Genomic DNA, 21,664 nt, shown 5'->3' with positions numbered 1-21,664 from the left:
TTTGTAATTTGGGCATCTAAGATTTCTTATGTGTATTCAAATCCCATGTTTCACCTAATAATGTGTAGTATGCTAACCAAGCTTCGAACCACCATTAGCAGAAGATTGATATCAAGTTTTTAAAACTTTTGTTTTTGGAATTGCAGTAACTAGAATCCTGTAATAAAGTATATGAACGATTTAGGACTCTTGACATTCTATTGACCTCTAGCAGAGGTCAAAAAACAAAAGCTTATCAAGAAACAGTTATACTGTAAGAAGGTTGATTGGTCCAGATAATTGGTCTCCTATCAGTACCTGCAATGTTTCTACACACCCTAGGCATGTATCCAGAAAGTTAACTCTGTCTAGAGACCCATGTTTCCACAATTGGCAATCTGAGTTTTCTTTAAATGGAAATCGTGAGGCATCTACTACCATTTGTTTGCCCAAAATGGCACATCACAGTGATCAATGCCTTTGTTCAATTAGGTCCTTATGAAAATGCAACATACTTTGCTGCCCTGCAAAACACCTACATTGCCTTTAGCTAGTCCAGAATCTTGTTGACAGGTTGATATATGGCCTATTAAGATGCAACAATATTACACCAGCTCTCATATCCTTGATTGGCTGTAAACGCAAGTGGCATGTCTGTGGCATAGCTTGCATTTCACATCACAGTCTTTGCTCCAGGCCTGAAAAGGAGAACTGTCACTTGTAAAGACAGAGTCTTCTTAACTAGCCACAGTAAAAGAGAAAGGAATATTCCTCAACAAAGCCTTCCTAACTAGCCACAGCAAAAGAGAATGGAATATGATTCAACAATATGCCAGCTTAATAATTTCAAGAAGTTAGTTACAGCGTTTCTTTTTAACAAAGAGGAACCACCTCTCCTTGAAGTGTTTTATGTACGGAACAATCATTTTACCAGTTAGCCCCCTCATTCCGGATGATTTCGACCCACCTAATGAACGGATATGTTCTATATGTTGCTTTTATCTTCTGGTTAGGTATTACTCATAAAATGCCAAGAAGCCTTGTGAACAAATAACATTAGTTTTGGTAGCTGTTAGCTCCCTGTGCCCACCCTGAATACACATTTACTCCTGCCAATGAAAGGAGTAAATTGTGGAATTTTAGTTCATGTACTAAACATCATCTACGCCATCTTGCCGATTCACGTATGAACATACACGACAGCCATTTTAGGTACCATGGTCTCCCTGTTCACGATCGTCCATCAGCACACTTCCCTGAACCTTGCAAGCCTTCCCCGCGCCTCCTGGCTGCCCCCACGCCCACATGCACAAGCCATGAAACCCCCCCATGACTCTGTCTCAGGGAATCACACCCCGCGCCTGACCAACACCTCCTTTCCGCCCATGAATACCCCTCCTTTGATGACCCCTTCCTCTGAGCCCGACTGCCTGTACGAACCGCTGGTCATCCCTTAGCCCAAGGATACAGTTTATTGCCCACTACTGCATGCACTCGCCTCTCCTGAAAGAGACCACTATTGATCATGACGTCCCCACCCCCTGAGATTCGATCAGGCGCACACATTCCAAAGGAATCGGCAGAACACTCAGCTGCGTGATGGCCCCTCCCAATCATATGAGGGGAAAGGGCCTCTACTGTTGTCATGTGTTGGAATGGGCCGGAACTGGGGGGAGCCGGGGATGTCGTTCTCATACTTCACAATGTCCTTGCTGTAATAAAGAACGTTCACATGTCTTAGACCAGTGTATAAAAAGACCAGGTCTCAGAGAGGTTGAGAGAGCACCTCGAGACGATACCTTGTTGTCTGATCTGATGTGTTCTACTCCGACGGAATAAACTTGTGTCCTGTCTTCCTGTCTCCAGCGCCTGCCTCTTTATTGAATAACTTCGTATGGTATTAGAGGCGTTTTACGCCGGGCAAATTTAACTTAGGAAACATCTACTGAAATCGCCTGACCATTTTGAATTGATCTTTATCATAAATGTATAAGCTTTTTTGGAGTGCAAAACTAACTGTATATGTTTGGTGAATACCAGGGGCGTAGCTAGAGCTTCTGACGCCTGGGGCTATCCCTCAGATTGCCGCCCATTGCTAATAGCGGGAGGGGTGCTGCGGAAAAAAGGACGTATTTGCTCCGGGGCCCCCAATGAAGTCAACCGTGTAGCTTGGCCATATTGCGCCAAAAACCTCCAGCTTGTTATTGATATATAGAAGTTCTTTCACACAAGGCCTAGTGACTTAGAGAAATCGCACACTGCTTTTGTGGTCTGACATTCTTGTCATGCTTTACGTCATAACGTTAGACATACTCCATTATTCCATCCCGTTACCATGTATTTTTAACCATATTAACCTTATTCCTCATTACCCCTTTCAGTACCTTCCAGCCTGGGTTGTGACCCCTAGCTATGTGCGTGCCCATCCAAGAATGTATTTCTATCCAAACAAAATCCTTTAATAATAATAATAACAACATTAGGATGATTAAAGACTGGAGGGAATAATAATGATGTAACATATAAATTGCAGTTTGACTGCAGCTCCTTGATGGGAGTTTGTATGTAATTGTGCTATTAGGATTGTAACTTATGAACTGCAAGTAACCAAAGGAGCTCTGTGACAAAATGCAGCAACTCACTGAGATAGCCACATAAAAATGCAGTTGCAGGTGCATGAACCCTCTGCGTTACTTCATGATCAGTGAATACGTTTTTTATTTGTACCACCAACCCTCCATGGTAATTAATTTCGACCTTGGAAAGAAGAATGGTTGTGGAGGTCCTAATAGGAACCAAATCTGGGTCTTGCAGGCTAGACACAGATTAGTAGCGTGTTTCTAATACACTGAAGCTTGATATGGAAATAGCCACTTTCTCTATAAAAATACCCATAAAGAAACTACATATAAAAAACGTAATATTGACATAGTCTGTAACGCACTATAAAACATCATTATACATAGTTTTGAAATTATGAAGTAATTGAATGTAAAATATGTTATTTAAAGATTTTTGGGTTTGATTTGTACAAATAAGGAGGCAAAAGTCACTGAATGGCAATGTTATTAGTGGTTTGATAAATATAAATGTTGGGATTACCAAAAAGTTATTGCTTGCTATATTATTTTACTTCTGACAGATTCGTGTATGTGCAAATATCACATAAGTACTTCAAAGCACTGTAAAGCCAACATTTCCTAAAAATAAACACGTACAAATAAAGTATTTAATGGCTACAATAACCCCCAGCCCTCAGCCCCACGGCCCATAATTCCACCATCCCTCAAAGCAAGTGCAAGCTCTCACTTCATTCCATTCTCGGTACCTGCTAAAAACCTCGGAGGACTTTGAAACTTCCTGAATTTCCTATCTGCATCAGGACACAAGGCATGCTGGGAAATAGAACATAGAGCTGAATTCCTGTCAGACTCCTGGGCATTTTAGTTTCCAAAGTCTTGAATTAGAATTCAACCACCATGACATGACAAGGTTATAAAGTAATGAAATTTAAAGCTACGAAATACACTAAAGGATCGAACGAGATGCCTGGCTGACCTCAAGGCCCTCTCTCATGTCAACCTGATTGCGCCACACTAGTAATAAATCAAGCCTGTAGCAGAGACTAAAAAACGCCTTGGCACACCATATAACACTTTCAAATCTCAGTTTAACCAGCACATAAAAATAATTATAGAACAAAAGCTTTACAACTTAACATGCATATAAATCACCTTAATTACAATGGTACCTTGTTTCCGAGAAGTCCCAACGGGTGCTGCCAAACCGTGTCACCTGCAGAGTTTGGTGCAAGTGACGCATGTAAGTCTGCAGGTACATCACCAGCCCCCCTCGGCAACGGGAACCCCAGGCATGACTCGAATGGTCCTGAGGGCTGGTGCACCGTGAGAGCTACTAACTTAATATTGAAGCTGCGCAGAGTGCGCATGCTCATGCTGGCTGTCTCAGTGGCTTTTGAAGACACTCGGCAGACACAAAATGACCGCTGCCGCCGTTCCCCACACATACACACAACAGGGCAGCAGCATGTACATTGAGGACAGCCAAAAAGTATACCAAATATTTTCAAGGTTTAGATGTTTAACAACTTGAGATGGTTGTTCTTATCCTGGAACCCGGACAGAGTCGGATCCTTTGAGCACATTTCCTTATTCAGAAATGTAACCATAATGGCAGAATTTCAATCGGAACAAATCTCATTTCGGAAATTCAAGACACATGGGATTATTTCATCAGTCAAATTTTGGTACTCTGAATTTTTCCAGAACGGCGCCCAGTGTATATAATTCATGTATCACATTCCAATAAAACGAACAAAAATGTGCTTCCTTAACTTTAAAAGGAATATTTTGGTGGGCATGCTTTTAAGTTGAGTCCCCCGGTTAGTGAGTTGCCCACTGCATACAAACACAAAAGTTCATCTAAGCTTTCTTGCATTTACTCATCTTCATTTTTGGCCAAGTCTTAGGATTCATCTCCTGTAGTTGTAGCACTGCAGTCTGTGAATTTTGTAAGCAGCTTATTTTTCTATACACAACTTTCAGTTAAAATGAATGGAGCAGTTGTTTTTCTTTACTTCCGTGTTAATTGTTTTCAATATGTCATACTGGCTACAGGAAATACACAATATCTACAGTTAATTCCAGAAAAACATTTTGTATATAGGAGGTCCATAATGCAGAAACCAACATACAAAAGATCTAAAAAGAAAACAAATGTCAAATTCTGTCATATCGCAGTAAACAATACAGATTTAATGATGATTTTATTTTACAAGATACAAATTGCCAACTAATTTAGCAGTAATTAAAGTGCTTCATTTTTACAATACTCTCAAAACCGACCCTCCCTACATGTCTGAATATACATATGTTACATAATATATACATACACACACTCAAAGTATCATCCAATATTGTACATTCATTGTTTTATGGAGAGGAAAATAGCCACTTTTTTCTTTTATGCACCAAATTGTAGATTTAGAATTTTTCAACCGTATGAGAAAACAACGAACATTTACATCCACTTAACAAAGAGTTCTTTTTTATAACAAAACAAATTACGTTCATGTCAACTAGATATTCATGGCAAGCTTAAGTGCTTTGATAAAAGCTTATGTACATTCACAGAAAAAAGCCTGGGACGCACTGCTAAGGTTTATTTTTGTTAAAGAGACTGCACTTCACATACAAAAATTGCAGTTCCAGTCCCTTGGATACATCTTACACCTAAGGGCTAGCAATACACTGAAACTAAGCAAACAGAAAATGATTGTGCTAAAACCACATTTTTTCATGAGGACCCCTGATATTCCATTTTTCTACAGTAGACGATATGCACAGAAGTGGCATTTTATGAGGCCAGAGTAAAAACTTAAAAAGGTCAAATCAACTCAGTAGGAACAACTGGCAGAACAATGGTGTACAGATATAAATTGCTGTGAAGTCAATAGATTTGTAAATCATTTGTCGAAAATGATTCGATGATGGTTGTGTGTCTGCAAGTGTGTGAAAGAGCAGTGGATGTCATTTCTTATGTCGACATGGGACATGAGGGAATAGACTCAACTCTTCCAGGTCATTTTAGAACAGGTCAAGTCCTAATATAATCTAATGTGTTGCACTTAAAGCAACATGTCTTTATGAGAATGTTGGCACAGTTGATGAGCGTATTTGCAGCGCAAAATATAAAAAAAGGAATGTCAGCACAGATCCCAGGCGTTGAATTAAAATACATTCTGAGGCCACATTTATCGCATTGTGACCAGTAAGCAGGATCCACAATAACCAGCAATTCCATGCAAAAGCTGCCTCAACATCACAGAGGTTCCTGCCAGTTGCCCAATCACGGACCTTTAATCTTCATTCCATGAGGAGACAAAGAATATGTGGCATGCCACGTATACTGACACCAACATTGGACTTACATCTTGCAACAGTATTCCAGTGGATAAATGTATTGCTTCTAACCTGGTTGACTTCTACTATTACTGTTGATTATTTGCCCCAGCTGCAATTAACAAAATGCATACAATAAAGGTAGGTGTATCTTGTGCATATTCTCCTCTTGGGATTTCCAATTTGAGATAACATTGAAACATATTTCTCTTCAATATTAAAATCTGTATGTATAGGATAGATTCACTGCCTCGCTGTCTTCCTTCTTTCTGGAATGTTATTAGTCCCTGGATACAATTGACCAGTAAATGTGTAAAACAAATTGACAGTTTAACATTAAACATTGACTTTAATATAATACAAGCAATGAACGCCTTAGTGACTCATTGCCATAGCACAGCAAAGGCCTCCAGATCAGAAATTATTCGGGAGTTGGTAGCATATTCTGATGGTAATTCAGGCCCACTGTGAGTAGAATGCCCTGCTTTTCTTAAAAGTGATATGTCCACTTCCACTGTAACACTGTTTACAAAATTATGCACCCTCTACTAAACAATTGTTCTGGGACTCTCTGTCTTCCTGCAAACACATTACATATTGACAACTGTACCATTGTTAACACATTACATGTTCTGTATACGTTTCCAAGCCTGCTGAAATCAGAATAATATATGGCCAGTTTAATAGCTAGTAACAAAAACATAATATTCATCCTAGTCTGTTCGGGATCCACAATAAATTATAATGCTGGTGCTTGCGAGGCATCTGTTTTGTTTGGAAGTACAATGGTTCCAGGCTTTAATAAAATGTGTCAAAATGTACGAAACCACAGGATCTACTGACTTCCTGCTTGTTACTCGTATATATAACTATTTAATCCTTCTCTGCTATGGTGAAGTAGCCAAACATTAATAAACTACAGTTTGTTCAGTCTCGAAAAACTGACAAACACCTTTTTTGAGGTTTTATACTACATTTATGGAATGGAAACAAATAAATGTGCAGAAGGGCCGCTTTTAATTGACTGCCTACTCCTTCCTACCTCTGCAGTAAAAGTTCCAGACAAAAGACCCTGTTGTTTAACATTGGAATTTATGCTGACATATGGACCATATGATTACATCAAACAAAGGTGAACAGTGAAAGGGTATTAAAAAGCTGTCTATGCAGCACAAACAAAAATTATCCACCTTTTCTCCAAATAAAGAAGTTAAAACATATCTAAAATCATTTTTTTTAACTGAACATAGAGTCAAAAAAGTCAATCAATTTTCAAATTCATTTTTTGTTACAACTTCTGCTTAAAAGCAGCCAACATAATGTTTGCTAACACTGACTTTCCATTTTATCAAACTGCATTGACCTTTATCATAGCATTGTGAAGGACATCCGCTTCCAAAATATTTGTGCCTGAAGTCTACTGCGAGAAATCACACATTTTTATATATTACTTTGTGCCATATCAATTTCTTTTTTCATTGTGCTGGTGGGAAGAACATAGTGTAATATATTATTTTAAAATACAAATTTGGAGGAAATGTAATTTTAGTTTTGCGATAAATTAGGTGGGGCACAGTCAGTAAGGGACTCACTTTTTTAATTTTACTGCATTCTTACACCTTAATTTAGATATCTGTGAATCCTGTGTTCGACTCCCTATTGTGTCAACGGACGCAGTGTGGCCTCAGTGATTTGAACGAACACAGGAAAAAAGCAGACTAAAAATTAACAACATCCAAAATGACACAATAGCATTAAATGTTTTCCATTGATTTCTTCAAATAGCTTCAAACCACAAACACATTTTTGAGTTTTAAGAACTGTGCCAAAATAGTTTCAAAACATGTGAACATAACTTTCAGAAAAGGATTATTATACACAGAAGATACTTCATCATAAAGTGCTTAAAGCTTAGATTTGGTTTTCAATGACACCTGAAATTGAATTAATTATTACTTCTGCAACCCCCATTTTTTACTTCCCAGATGCTACTCATACTTGGACTGAGCATACAACCACACAATTTGTAATTTCCAAGCGGTTTTCCTGGAATCTTTCGGCAATGATGATCGCTCTTCTTTATCCACAAAGTGAATTAAAAAAGGAGATTCCGGGAATACAACGAAATAAGGATCAAACAACGACCTGTGGATGTAGTCACCTGCATCGGAATACAGATGGGTTGACTATTCCACCACATAAAACTCAGTTAGACCACCTAGACTGCCTATAAATAACACAGATGTCTCAGCAAAGAGTTTTATGTGGCAGTCAACAAATTGTAAGTCTGTAATGCACACAGACTTTGCATCATATAGCCACGCAGCCAACCTCTGAATCGTCACATACCCTAAGTTGCTCCCTGACTGGACAGTGATTATCGGGGTAACTGGGTGGAATGCACAAAAGATGTGTGAGGGATAAGTCAACTGTTTTGTCGCCAAGGTTTGCAGTTTTAGACACGCTCAAACTGCTTCACGTGCAGGATTTTTAGGTTGCCCCTTAAGAGTATGGCAAGAGATTTAAAATGTTAGCTTTGTGATGCAGATTCATGGAGTTCTTCCAAACTGACGTGTAAATCGTTTTGGCACTTTGGTGTCTCTCCTTTTACAGCCAAGCTGATAACCTTTAACCATTTTTGCTTCAGTTCCTCGCTGTCCGCAGCGAAATTGTGCACGGATATCGACTGAGTTAGTCTGAAACTGTGAGAGAACTCAGAGCTTCTTAGAGCTTCATCCACAATGTAGCCCACCAATGGAATGGCTGCCTTAGCTTTAACGTCCTGGAAAACAAAGCAAAAATGTTGTTTTTCAATTTTTGGTATTGTTTTTTGAGGACAACAATATAACATTGTTTGGCTCTAGCAAAGTTTCTCCAGCGTACATCCCACAGCAACTATGTGGTGGGTGACACAGCAGGACTAATTCAAATTACAAGTCCAGGATCAATGTTGCAGTGCAAATGTCTCTTTGCCTTTTCAGATTATTTAACGCGTAATCCGGATTTTTGTTAAAGAAAAATTTCGTTGTTTACTGTGATTTTTTTTATTTTTTTAAATTTTTTTAAAGACGTTTATTAAGTTTTCACAGTGCAGTACATATAGCTTAGCCTACAACCCTTTGGGCCGGCCGCAACTGGGGTATGTATGTATAAGACAAAGAAAAACAAGTAGCATGTGTGTAGTCGCGTACCGGTCACCAAACATTGCTTTTCATGAACAATAACCTTCACGCTATAGGTGCCCCTGTGTTCAATTTATTTATAAAGGACGTCTTGTTTTAGTAAATATAAGAAAAAAACATTTCAACTTTGTAAACTGGACAGTTCTCATCGGTATGTCCCATTTTGCCGTGTGTATCATCAGAGAACAATGCAGCAACCTTGTTTTCGAGCCCAGGGAGAGCGCTCGCGGGTCTCAGTTGTGTGTCAAGAGTGTGTATGTAAATGAGACACGTGTGCGGCCTGCCTTTGCTTCGAATCGCTCCATCCACTGAGGGACAGCTGAACCTCACAGCTCATCTCTGCATTGTGTCATGATTCGTGCGGGTGGCTCTATAGACCGTCAGTGAGTCGGAGAGAGAGACGTGGCCTGCGCCAGTCCTCTCGCCTAAGTCGGCATTCATGTGTGCTTCCTAGTGGACAAACCACTTGTGGGAGATAAGAGTCCAGAACATATAAACGGGGGTGGTTGTATGGGAGGGGGGGGTTGCGGGGGGGGAGAGTGCATCTAAGTGAGTGACTCGACGGATGGCAGGTAGTAAGACACCGGGACAGGTCTGTGTGGTTTCGTGTCTGCGGGCGACTGTCCATCCAGTCCATAAGTTAACGTACCGGACCCGTGGCGCTGTCAGGTGTCAGCCCTCTGAGCTACTGGGGGGGGCGGCAGTCCCTATCGATCCAGAAACGCCACACCACCAGCATCCTCGGTGTGTGTATGTCGCTGGGGGGAGGGGGAAGGAAACACCATTCATTCACCTAACGTGTCCTCATCTATTTCATTCGTGTCATTTCATGTATTGTGGACCCTATATGAGTCCCCTGTTCGCGCCTTCTTTCTGGAGGGATCTCACAAAACCGTCCCAGAGCTGCGCAATAGGGAACTGTCTCAGGCCCGCGACCTCCTCCCGATGTAAAGCTACGCCCTCCGCCCTGGCCCAGTTAGTGAAGGAAGCGCACCAGTACTTAGGGATCGGCGGCTCCCTCTTTTTCCAATGTTTGGTGATCAACCGCTTGGCCGTGATGAGGCCTAGATCCCAGAACCTGGCGTGTGTCTTGTTTAGTTTGGTCCTTCTGTATAAACCGAGTATGCATGCCTCCCAAGTGTGTGGTAGTCCCGGGCCAGCGCCGCGCGTTAGGAGAGACGTTACCTCCCCCCAGTATGTGTCTAGTGAGGGGCAGTTCCAGAGCATGTGTAAAATGTCCGCGCCTATCAGGTTGCATCTGGGACAGGCAGCGGTGTTGATCATGAAGTATTTGTTGATCCCAGGCGACAAGTATGCCTGGTGTATTATATACAATCGGATGGTGCGGAAGCGGGCATTGCGCGGGATGTTCATAGGGCAGGCTAGGATCATTGACCACTCCTTATCCGTCCATTCCCTCTGCCGATGTGCCGCCCACTTGTCCCGCGCCGGCTGTGTGGACCGCTGCGTGTGTAGAAGGAGAGCCTGTGCCAGCCAGTGGATGATGTGAGTACCGTTGCCCATTACATGTAGGTATTGCATTACATGGTGCATCTGCGGCTCCTCCCCAACATCCCCCCAAGAATCCGTGTATGCTCTCAGTATGGACGCATGGGTCAGGAACTGACCTGTCGGTACACCCGTGCTCTCTGCCAGCTCCCCAAATGGGAGCATTGCTCCGTCCGCATATAGGTCGCCCATTGTCTCCACTCCAGCCTCCGTCCAGCACTCTAGAATGCGCTCTGTCACTGTTCCGCTTCTCCTGGGTGTGCCCAACAAAGGAATCGCAGGGGCATATGGCTTGACTTCCCGTGTCAGTTTCAAACTGCGGAGGAAACACTTGCGGGCCACCGCCACATGTAAGGGCAGCGGGCGCGGACCTTTAGTCAAGGGATGGAATAGTGTGCATATCTGTGTGTGCGTCCACGTGTACGTAGAGGTAGCCGTGTCATCTAAGTGCGTGCCACTTAGCCAGTGCGTCACCCACTGCAGCTGCGCAGCCAAGTAGTACAGTTCCATATTAGGAACCGCCAGTCCACCCTCTGTTGCTGGGGAGTATAGTTTCGTCAGGGCCACCCGGGGCCGTCCCCCATTCCAGATCAGGCTGCGGATCATTGATTCTAGGTCTCGGAAGAATTTAGCGGGAATGTAGGCCGGGATGTTGGCAAAGTGATAGAGCAGTCTGGGCAGTGCTATCATTTTGGTTAGAGCAATTCTGCTCGGTACGTTTAGGGGCAGTGTCTTCCAGAAAGCCATCTGTGCTCGTAGAGAGGTCATGGCACGGCCCAGGTTACCCTCCAATATGTTTTCCATGTCTCTATAGATGTGCACTCCAAGATACTTAAAGGAGGCGGGATACCAGGTCAGTCTGACACCTCCAAGGGTCACATCACATTCCTGTGTGTCACGGCTGAAAGAGTACACTCCGGACTTTGCCCAGTTGACCCTAAGTCCTGATACTGTTTCGAATGTCCGGAAAATATCCGACAATTCATCTGGCACTGCTGTGAGGTCTCGGACGTACAGAAGTAAATCGTCCGCGTACAGTGAAACCACATGTGTACCATCAGCTAGCGGGATTCCCCATCCCGCCCCCCGCGATCGTAGGAGCGCTGCCAGGAGTTCAATTGCCAGAGAAAAGAGTAGGGGCGACAGCGGGCAACCCTGTCGGGTGCCTCTGCGCACCCGTACCGCCTCAGAGAGTAGCCCGCCCGTTCGCACTCTGACACTCGGCTGTTGATATATGAGGTCTACCATTTCCTCGAACGCACTTCCCAGGTCAAATCTGTCCAGCACTGCCCCCAAGTAGGGCCACTCCACCGAGTCGAAGGCCTTCTCGAGGTCCAGGACCAGACAGCCCGATCTCGGCCATTGTGACACCGCTTCCACCTGTACACGGAAGAGACGGCGGATATTGCGCGAGGCGAAACCATTTTGGTCAGTATGGACCAAGGCGGGGACCACCGTGGCTAGGCGACGAGCCAGCAAAGAGGTGAAGATTTTATAGTCGGTGTTCAACATAGCCAGGGGTCTGTAGGAGCCCATGTTGGTTCCGTCTCTACCCGGTTTCAGAAGAGAAACCAGGTTAGCTTCATTTAGCGTGGCAGGAAGCGTCGAGTCCTCTATCGCAGCATTATATAGTTTGAGCAGTTCCGGGATCAGTATATCGGAACAGGTTTTAAAGAATTCGGCAGGGAGGCCGTCCGGGCCCGGAGATTTGCCATTGGATAGCGCGAAGATAGCTGCACGCAGCTCCTCCTGTGTGAAAGGCGCCCCCAGGTCTCCCCGCTGCGCCTCTGTAAGGGACGGTAGCGGGATGTTCTCTAGGTAATCAGCGATAGTCGCCAATGAAACCCTCAGCTGTGACCTGTATAGGGCCTGATAATGCTGCACAAAGGCCTGATGTATCTTGCTTTGTGTGTGCACCACTTCTCCCACGGGCGTCTGGATGGCAGATATCGGCTCAGTACGTCTTTCTTGTCTGACTAGCCAGGCCAGCAGTTTTCCGGGTTTGTCGCTGTGTTGGTGTGTCCGCGCTGAGTGCGCCGCATAATTAACGTGACGCAGTCGTTCTAGCAGCGCCTCATGTTCCACACGGGCCTCACCCAGCCCGGCGTCCGTTCCCTCAACCGCCTCCTGTTCCCGGCGGAGCAAGTCAACCTCCACCCGGCGCAGGTCGGTCTCTAGCTGTTTCTGTATACCGTCCTGTGTTCCCAAGCAGTGACCTCGCATCACCACTTTGAAGGCGTCCCACTCGACCTGCAGGGAGGACGCCGTGCCCGAGTTGTCAGTAAAATAATCCGCTACGCGTGCCTGCAGGGAGTCTCGGAAGGGGGCGTCCAGTAGTAGGGTCGGCTGTAAGCGCCACGTGGGGATGGGCGGGTGGGGGCGCTCCCAAGCTATAAGCAGCGTGTGTGGGTTGTGGTCAGAGTGTGTTCTGCCAAGGTATTGTGAGTCTGTTATGTGCGGTAACAATTCCGATGACACCATATATCTGTCCAGGCGGACATGTAACGAGTGTGCCCCTGAGTAATAGGAGTATATTCTAGTGTTAGGGTTGTGCGCGCGCCATGCATCTCTCAGGTCCCACTGTGTTGCCCATTGGGTGAGTGCTTTAATGGCTCCCAGAGACGCAGCATCAGGCCTAGGCGGGGCCGAGCGGTCCAGCGCGGGATCCAATACCGTATTGTAATCCCCTCCCAGAACCCAGGGGACCCCATGCCAGGGCGCCAGTTTTTCCAAGACGCGTGCCAGGAAGCCCCCCTGCTCCGTGTTCGGAGAGTATATGGACGCTAGTACTATAGATTGTCCATCCATGCGGCCCTTCACCAACACATATCTGCCCTCCGGATCAGTCAGCTCTTCAATCATCGCAAAGGGAGTGCCTGGCTTCACCCATATGAGCGCACCCCGGGCAAACGAGGAGTACTCAGTAGCATACAGTTGCCCCTCCATCTACGTCGCAGTGCGACCACCTCTGCCCTGTGCAAGTGCGTTTCCTGCAGAAGTGCGATTTGTACCCGGTGTCTTTTCAAGTATGAGTATATCTGATAACGGCGTGCTGGTGTGTGCATACCCCTAATATTCCAGGTACATATTTTGGTCGCCGTCATCGTACATCAGTATATTCCTCCTCCCCACCCCCGCAACCACAGCCCAGCGCCCATCCACAATATCTCCACCGCCAACTCTTCCCTGGCCACCACCCCCATCGCACTCATGAATGATTAGGAAGACATTAAACAGGGGGGAAAAAACATGTAATAACAATACCCAACTGTAGGGAGATTCCCCTGAAATACCAAAAGGGCAGCAGCAAAACGGGCCACCGTCCATACTCTTTAAAGAAGAGGGACAACGATTCAAGTCTAGGGGGATCGTGTGCTACTCACGGTCCTGACGAGTCAATTAAGTGTACAATAAGGAAGATCAAAACCCTTCCCCGGGCCTTTATGGACAATGTTAGTACCCAGAAAGGCAACCCTGTCGTGTGCTATGGGGCAATCCGCTCACCGTATCCGGCAGCGGGGAGTCAGGAGCGCCATTACCACCAAGTCTCTGGCGCCGGGCAGTCCCCAGGCCATGCAGGCAGCTGGTGGGCGGGAGAGAATGTACAGAGCTGCAGCATGTTCCCACGTCCCATCCTCCCCGACAGTGGCTGCATAGCCGGACAGGTACTCACTGCGCAGGTTCATGTCTCATGTCCTCAGGCCTGCGGTGGACATCTCGGGCAGCGGTTGAGAGGTTCAGGTGCTCCGCAGCTGCCCGGACTATGTTCTCGTCCCCGCCACCTTAGCTGGGTCTGGAATAGTGATCCGCGTGTGCCTTCAATTTAGCATGTCCGCTGTTTGAGGCGTGACTACCGGTAGATCCACCGACTGTTGGGAGTCCGGTATCCCGTAGATTGCTTCATCATCGCTGGGATCCACTCGCGAGCTGGGGGCCTGAACTACATCCGAGGTCGGCGAGGCACTCAGCTGGGAGACCCTTCGGAGTGCATCACGTTGTTCTTGGATCATCTGGTCCGGTGGTGGGGAGTGTCTCGTCGGTTCTTCTAGGCGACCAGTTCCCTGTTCTCTATTCCTGCGGCGACGGCGTTGTCCTCGTGGCCGTGGTCGCGGTCTCGACTCATAGCTTTGCGCCTGTCTTGGCGTTGAGTTAATGCCACTATCAAGCCATTCGTTGACCTCCTCAGGAGTATTAAAGAAGTAGGTCTTGTCTCGCGCCACCACTCTCAGTTTGGCTGGAAAGAGCAGTGAGTACTTGAGGCCTTCGGTGCGGAGACGTCGTTTCACGTCTAGGAAGTCGTGCCTTTGGCGTTGCACCTGGATGGTGTAGTCCGGGAAAAACATCACGGTGGTATTGTCAATGCGAACTTCCCCAAGTCTTCTGGTTTCTCTCAGGATCGCGTCTCTGTCCCGGTAGTTCAGGACTTTGAAGAGTAGTGGCCTCGGGTTGGCGCCTGTGGTGTGGGGTCTCGTGGGTACGCGGTGTGCTCGTTCCACTACAAATTGAGCCGATAGCGTGCCCTCAGGCAGCAGTTCCCTCAGCCAGTCCTCAACTCGTTGGGTAGGACGAGGGCCTTCCCATTTTTCCGGGACACCCACAAGTCTGACGTTGTTGCGTCTCGCCCTCCCTTCGGCATCCTCGGCGCGCTCTTCAAGGAATTCTACTCTATTGAGAAGGTCCTGTACCTGCTTATCTGTTTGCGTGACCTTGGGTCCAAGGTCCGTCACTGTGCCCTCCAGTGTTCTGGTCCGATCAGACAGTTTCTTGTGGTCATCTCGTAGGTGAGTCAAGTCTATGGCAACGCTGTCGATCTTTGACTCCAGGGACGTCCTGGTCAGCTGGAGCGATTGTTCCATGCGTTCCATGGCGGCTAAAACGCTGTCCAATCTCGCGGTCACCTGGTCGGCAGCCATCTTGCGCAGTGTTTTGTTCGTTTTTCCCGTCGGCAAGGTACCTCCGGTGCCAGTGCGGGTTCTCACCCCTCCGGACATGTGCAGGGCGTCCTGTCTAACTGTGCGGTGTATGAGCTCGGATACTGGCGAGCAATACCAGCGGTGCCTTATCACGTCGGTGTAGCAGTAGGGCCGGGCAAGCAACCGCCAACAGTTCGAGTGAATCCACACACCCTGCAGGAGGCCGATGACGCAGCAGCAAGACGCCTCGTGTTAATTTATTATTTAACTAACACTGTTTCGTCTCTGGTCTCTGCGTGGGGGGTCCGCTGGGGTCCTCGGGTGATCTGGGCATTCCAAGTGACACTGTGTGGGCGCTGGAAGGGCCAGGAAGGCGGGACTGCAAGTCCAAGGCCGCCGCAAATGACACAGGGCGGCCGGGCCTTTGTGACGGTGAGCATCGGTGTTGTCCCTTACCGTCCTCCAGGTTGCTGTCGGCTCAGCAGTTGTGTCCCCCCAGGTGGGGTGAGGTGCTCTCTGGGCTGAGGGTTGCGGTCTGGTCTCAGCACCGCCAGTCCACTGGTGAGGATAGGCGCCGCAGAGCCGCGTCCGCGCCTGATGTGTCCAGGACCTCCACCGCAGCGCGGGAGGGGGGTCTCCGCTCGCAGCCGCGGCTGACCCACCGGGTCTGGTGTGCAGGATTAGGCGCCTCGCTCCTAGGTCGCGGCTGAGCGACGATGTTGGTGTCCCAGGGGGCCGCCGTGCATGGAGTCAGGGGCCGCGGTAAATGGCGTCCACCGCTGTGGTTGCGCCGGCCGGGCGTCTCGCCCTTCCCCAACCCAGTCCTCTATCAGAATCTCCGAGGACAAAGCGGGGGGCGGGAGCGAAGCGGCAACGCGGCCCCAGGTCTCAGGTTTTGCGTGCGAGGGCACCGCTCAAGTCCGGCCCCGCGTTCTGCGGTGAGGCCCGTGAGGCAGGCCCAGGCCGCGGGCTCCCGTGGTTTTACTGGCCGTCTGGGCGGCGGCCAAGTCCGCCTGCTGCTCTCAGGATAGTCCGGTGCTGGTGCATTCGGTTCCCGGAATCAAAAATCAGCCTGCTGGTCTAGTAGGGCTCCGGGACGGTCCGCCTATGATTTCAGGCAATTCCGAGCGTAAATGGCGGAGAATCGGCCCGGGGAAGGGGAGCTCGGCTCGGAGCTCTACCCGGCTGCGACCTCCGCCATTGCGTGCGAAGCCACGCCCCTCTTCGTTGTTTACTGTGATAACATGGTTCGAACACTCTCTTTGGCTAAAAAACAGTTACGGTGTTACATAACCCAGTATTAACAGCATAACACAGCGATTTCTACCTTTTGGAGGAAATTGCACCCATTGTTCAAGGATATATAACAAGGAACTCAGACCTGAATCTAGTAGGTGTGCCTCACCAGAGAGTAGGGTTAGTTGACAGCAGTGTCCAAACAGGATCCGAGAATAAGCGATACCTGCACACTGCCCACCACATCCCCACCAAGCGATAGGTTTAAAGGTTTAAAGTCAAAGAATCCACTTAACAGGTAAGTATGGAAGAAAAACCTAGAATAAAATACTTAGGAGGACACCCTGCCCAAATGCAGTAACAATGTAGAGCACATTTAGCAAGGATTTGCTAGAAATATAACACTTAACTCTACTGAATCAAATCAGACCAGAGCTTAACCATAGCTTACCTATATAGGACAAAAGATAATAAGATGCAACAAGTGCATGACGTGATAAGGAATATGCTACTTACCAGTATGCATCTGTTCTTGGCATGTAGGGCTGCTGATATTCATATCTGTGCATAGATCGCCGCCTAGTGTTGGGTCCGGATGATTGCACATTGTTGTCCTGGAAGAGTCTTCGAAGTATCACGAGATAGGTGGCTCCTCCCCTGGACTACAGTGCGCATGGGCATCCTCAGATTGTTTTTCGCCATTGTGGCAGAGATGGAGTATGATACAGTAAGTGATGTCCATGCTAGAGATTAATTCAGAGTGCTACAGCTGCGACAGGCACCGGGGAGGAGGGCGGGCGATATGAATATCAGCAGCCCTACATGCTAAGAACAGATGCATACTGGTAAGTAGCATATTCCGTTCGAGGCATGTGGGCTGCTGAATCGATATCTGTGCATAGAATGGATAGCAGTCTCCCCTTTAGCGGTGGTTGCCCGTGCCAGCTGCAGCAGTCTGAAAAAGAGTCTTGAGAACAGCTTGTCCTACAGTTGCTTGCTGCTTGGAGTGTACAACTACACAGTAGTGTTTGGTAAATGTATGTATGGTAGACCATGTGGCTGCTCTACATATTTCCTCTAGAGGAATGTTTCCTAGGAAAGCCATGAATGCCCCTAACTTGCGTGTTGAATGCGCTCTTGGGGGAACTGTTAATGTGCGTTTAGCTTTTTGATAACAAATCTGTATGCACTTAACAATCCATCTGGCTATACCTGATTTGGAAATGGGGTTGCCTTTATGCTGTGGTGAAAAGGCAACAAACAGTTGCTTAGTTTTCCTGAAATGTTTTGTCCTGTCTATATAGTACAGGGGAGCTCTCTTAACGTCTAGGGTATGTAGAGCTCTTTCTGCCACTGAATCTGGATTTGGGAAGAACACTGGCAGTGCTATTGTTTGATTGATGTGAAACTGGTATACCACCTTTGGCTAGATTTAGGTTTAGTACGTAGCACTACCCTATTTGCGTGAATTTGGATGAATGGCTCCTGAATAGTTAGGGCTTGCAGCTCACTAACTCTTCTAAGTGATGTAATCGCCACTAAAAAAGCCACTTTCCACGTTAGGAATTGTATTTCACACGAGTGTAGAGGTTCAAAAGGTAGTCCCATCAGTCTGGTTAGAACCACGTTGAGGTTCCAGACAGGTGAAGGTGGGTGTCTTGGAGGAATCACTTGTTTGAGCCCCTCCATGAAAGCTTTAATAGCCGGTACTCTGAAGAGTGAAAGGTGCTGCCTGTTTTGAAGATAAGCTGCCACCGCAGCTAAATGTATATGTATGGAACTGTAGGCTAGATTGCATCTGTGTAAATGTAACAGATAACATATGATGTTTTGAGTTGATGCATCTAGCGGATTTACGTCATTATTGTTACAATAGATGACAAATCGTTTCCACTTTGCCGCATAGCATGCTCTGGTTGTAGGTCTTCTTGCCTCTTTGATAATATTCATGCAGTCAGGAGGCAAGTTTAGGTAACCAAACTCTATGACCTCAGGAGCCAGATCGCAAGGTTTAACTGTTGCGGATCTGGGTGCTGAATGTCTCCATGGCTCTGCGTTAAAAGACTGGGTGTTAATCGCAGTCTTTGATGAGGCACCACGGAAAGTTCTAGGAACGTGGTGTACCACGGTTGCCTCGCCCACGTTGGAGCAACTAGGATGAGGGTCATTGAGTGTTGTCGTAGTTTGCGTGCCACTAGTGGTATGAGCGGGGCCGGTGGAAAAGCGTACGCAAATCTGCCTGACCAGTTCATCCATATCGCATTGCCCTGAGACTGCGGGTGTGGAAACCTGGAGGCGAAGCTGCTTTGGCATCTTGCGTTTTCCCTTGTGGCGAACAGGTCTATCTCTGGGTGACCCCACTGCTGGAAGTACGGTTGTAGCACTGAGGGATGTATCTCCCACTCGTGCATCTGGTGTCTGTGTCTGCTGAGCAGATCCGCCATCTGGTTGTCCCTGCCTGGGAGGTGTTCCGCCATGAGGAATATGTTCCTCTGAATGGCCCACTTCCACATGCTTTGCGCTAGATGTGACAACTGTGGGGAGTGTGTCCCTCCCTGCTTCTGTATGTAGTACATGGCAGTCATGTTGTCCGTGCGGATCAACACGACTTTGTTGCACAAATGTACTTTGAACGCCTTCCTTGCCAGAAAGATTGCCATCAGTTCCAGCAGGTTGATGTGCATCTTCTTTCGCTGTGTCGTCCATAGTCCCTTCACTGTGTAATGGAGGACATGCGCTCCCCATCCCAGGAGAGATGCGTCCGTTGTCAGCACTATTTGTGGTATAGGCTCTTGGAACGGTCGTCCTCTGCAAAGGTTTTGTGGGGTCCACCAATGCAGAGAGTTATATGCGCGACCGGTCACCAACACTAGGTCTTGTAATTGTCCCTGAGCCTGGTTCCACTGCCGTGCTAAGCACTCCTGAAGCGGACGCATGTGTAGTCTCGCGTGAGGGACTATGAAGATGCAGGAGGCCATCATGCCTATCAACTGCATAAACACCTTTGCTGTGAGCGAGTGTTGGGGTCTGAATTTCTGAATCAGTAATTGAATGTTGTTGATTCTTGCTGAGTTTGGCTGCGCTTTTGCTGCCAGAGTGTCTATTGTTGCTCCCAGGTACTGTTGTACGTGGGCGGGTTGAAGATGAGACTTTGGGTAGTTTAATGAAAATCCGAGGCTGTGTAGGAGGTGAATAGTGCGGGACACGTGGCTGGCACATTGCTGGTCTGACTTTGCTTGTATAAGCCAGTCGTCCAGATAGGGGTAGACGTGAATATGGTTCCTCCGTAGGTGCGCAGCTACTGTCGCTAGGCACTTGGTAAACACCCTGGGGGCTGTTGTAACCCCGAAAGGCAGGACCTTGAACTGGTAGTGCTGATTCTGTATGGTAAACCTGAGATATTTCCTGTGTGCCGGATGTATCGGTATGTGGAAATATGCGTCTTTTAGGTCTAGTGTTGCGAGGAAATCTCCCTGACTGAGTAATGGTAGAACCTGCTGTAAAGTGAGCATGTGAAAATGTTCTGACAAGATGTATTGGTTTAGGGGCCTGAGGTCTAGTATCGGCCTGAGAGACCCGTCCTTTTTGGGGATTAAGAAGTACAGCGAGTATACCCCTGTACCCTGTTGCTGAAGAGGTACGAGTTCTATGGCCCCTTTTTGCAGCATGCTGATGACTTCTTGCTGCAACAAGTGTACATGCTCTGCGGACATAGGACGGTGTCTTGGGGGTATGTTGGGTGGAGTGGAGGTTAGCTCTAGACAATAGCCGAACTGGATAAGTTGTCTCACCCACCTGTCTGTCTAATGCTTTCCCAGACTGGCAGGAACTGTTGTAATCGTCCCCCGACCGGTGTTACATGGTCTGGGGGCAGTGACAAGACGTCACTGTTTAGTATTGGCGGAGAATCTGGTGTTGTTATTCCCTCATCCTCTGCCTTTGTTGCTGTTGCCACGGTATCCACCTCTATTGTTTTTATTATAGGTGGTCTGCGTGTTCCCTTTATTGTACGGAGTCTGCTGGGATGCCTGGCCTCGTGCAGCTCCTCTGTTACCGGAGCGACGAAAGGAGCCTCCTCTGAATTGTTGTGACTGCAAGGCACCCATAGACTTGGCTATGTCTGTGTTCTTTTTTATCTTCTCCAATATTGTGTCCACATCAGGACCAAATAAATAATCAGGGTTCACAGGCTGATTTAATAATGTGGTTTGAATCTCAGGTTTGAACCCAGAGATGCGTAACCAAGCATGTCTCCTAAGCATGACACTTGTATTGATGGCCCTGGCTGCGGTGTCTGCAGCGTCTAGCGCACATTTAATGGATGCGTTAGATATGAGTTTACCATCTTGTATTAGTGTTTCTGCTCCCTCCTTGTAGGCATCAGGCAAATGTTGTAGCAGTTGCTCTAGTGTGTCATAATGAGCCCTATCATATCTGGCTAATAGGGCTTGTGTATTAGAAATCCTCCAGATATTAGCTGCTTGACCAGCCACCTGTTTTCCAGAAGCTTCTAATATTTTAGACTCCTTGTCTGGAGGAGGAGCATTACCAGTGGTTTGTGAGTTGGCACGCTTACGAGCATTTGATACCACCAAAGAGTCCAATGGCAGCTGTCCCTTAATATATGTAGGGTCCACAGGTGCCGGTCTGTATTTTCTTTCGACCCCTTGGGTTAACAACCCTTGCTCTTGTGGTTTCCTTGAAAATGTCTCCTGCGTGTTTAAGGACACCTTTCAACATTGGCAATGTTTTGACTGATTTCTCTGAAGTGGAGAAAGTGTCAAATAGGAAGTCTTCCTCAATTGGGTCAGCATGCATTTCTACATCATGATTGTGTGCTGCCCTTTCTATTAATGCGTTAAACGCAGCTGTATCCTCTGTTGGCAAAGTCTTGACAGGATAAGAAGCAGTGTCAGGAATAGTC

The 21,664-nt window shown here is 47.0% G+C and overlaps 1 protein-coding gene across 6 annotated transcripts in view; it reads right to left on the bottom strand.

The window, feature by feature from the left end:
- Positions 1-4,748: 4,748 nt before the first annotated feature.
- FGD4 (FYVE, RhoGEF and PH domain containing 4) overlaps positions 4,749-21,664 on the bottom strand; it is a 749,528-nt gene continuing 732,612 nt past the window's right edge. For all 6 annotated transcript variants that reach the window (XM_078673796.1, XM_078673797.1, XM_078673800.1 and 3 more), the window contains exon 17: positions 4,749-8,682. In XM_078673796.1, coding sequence (XP_078529922.1) covers positions 8,431-8,682 — 252 coding nt within the window. In that variant the 3' untranslated portion in view covers positions 4,749-8,430. The remainder of the gene's footprint in view (positions 8,683-21,664) is intronic.

This window comes from Lissotriton helveticus, chromosome 1_1 (genome assembly GCF_964261635.1).
Source record: "Lissotriton helveticus chromosome 1_1, aLisHel1.1, whole genome shotgun sequence".
NCBI classification, from domain to species: domain Eukaryota; kingdom Metazoa; phylum Chordata; class Amphibia; order Caudata; family Salamandridae; genus Lissotriton; species Lissotriton helveticus.
The sequence above is the reverse complement of the archived record's forward strand: the minus strand, read 5'-3'. Positions and strand labels throughout refer to the sequence as shown.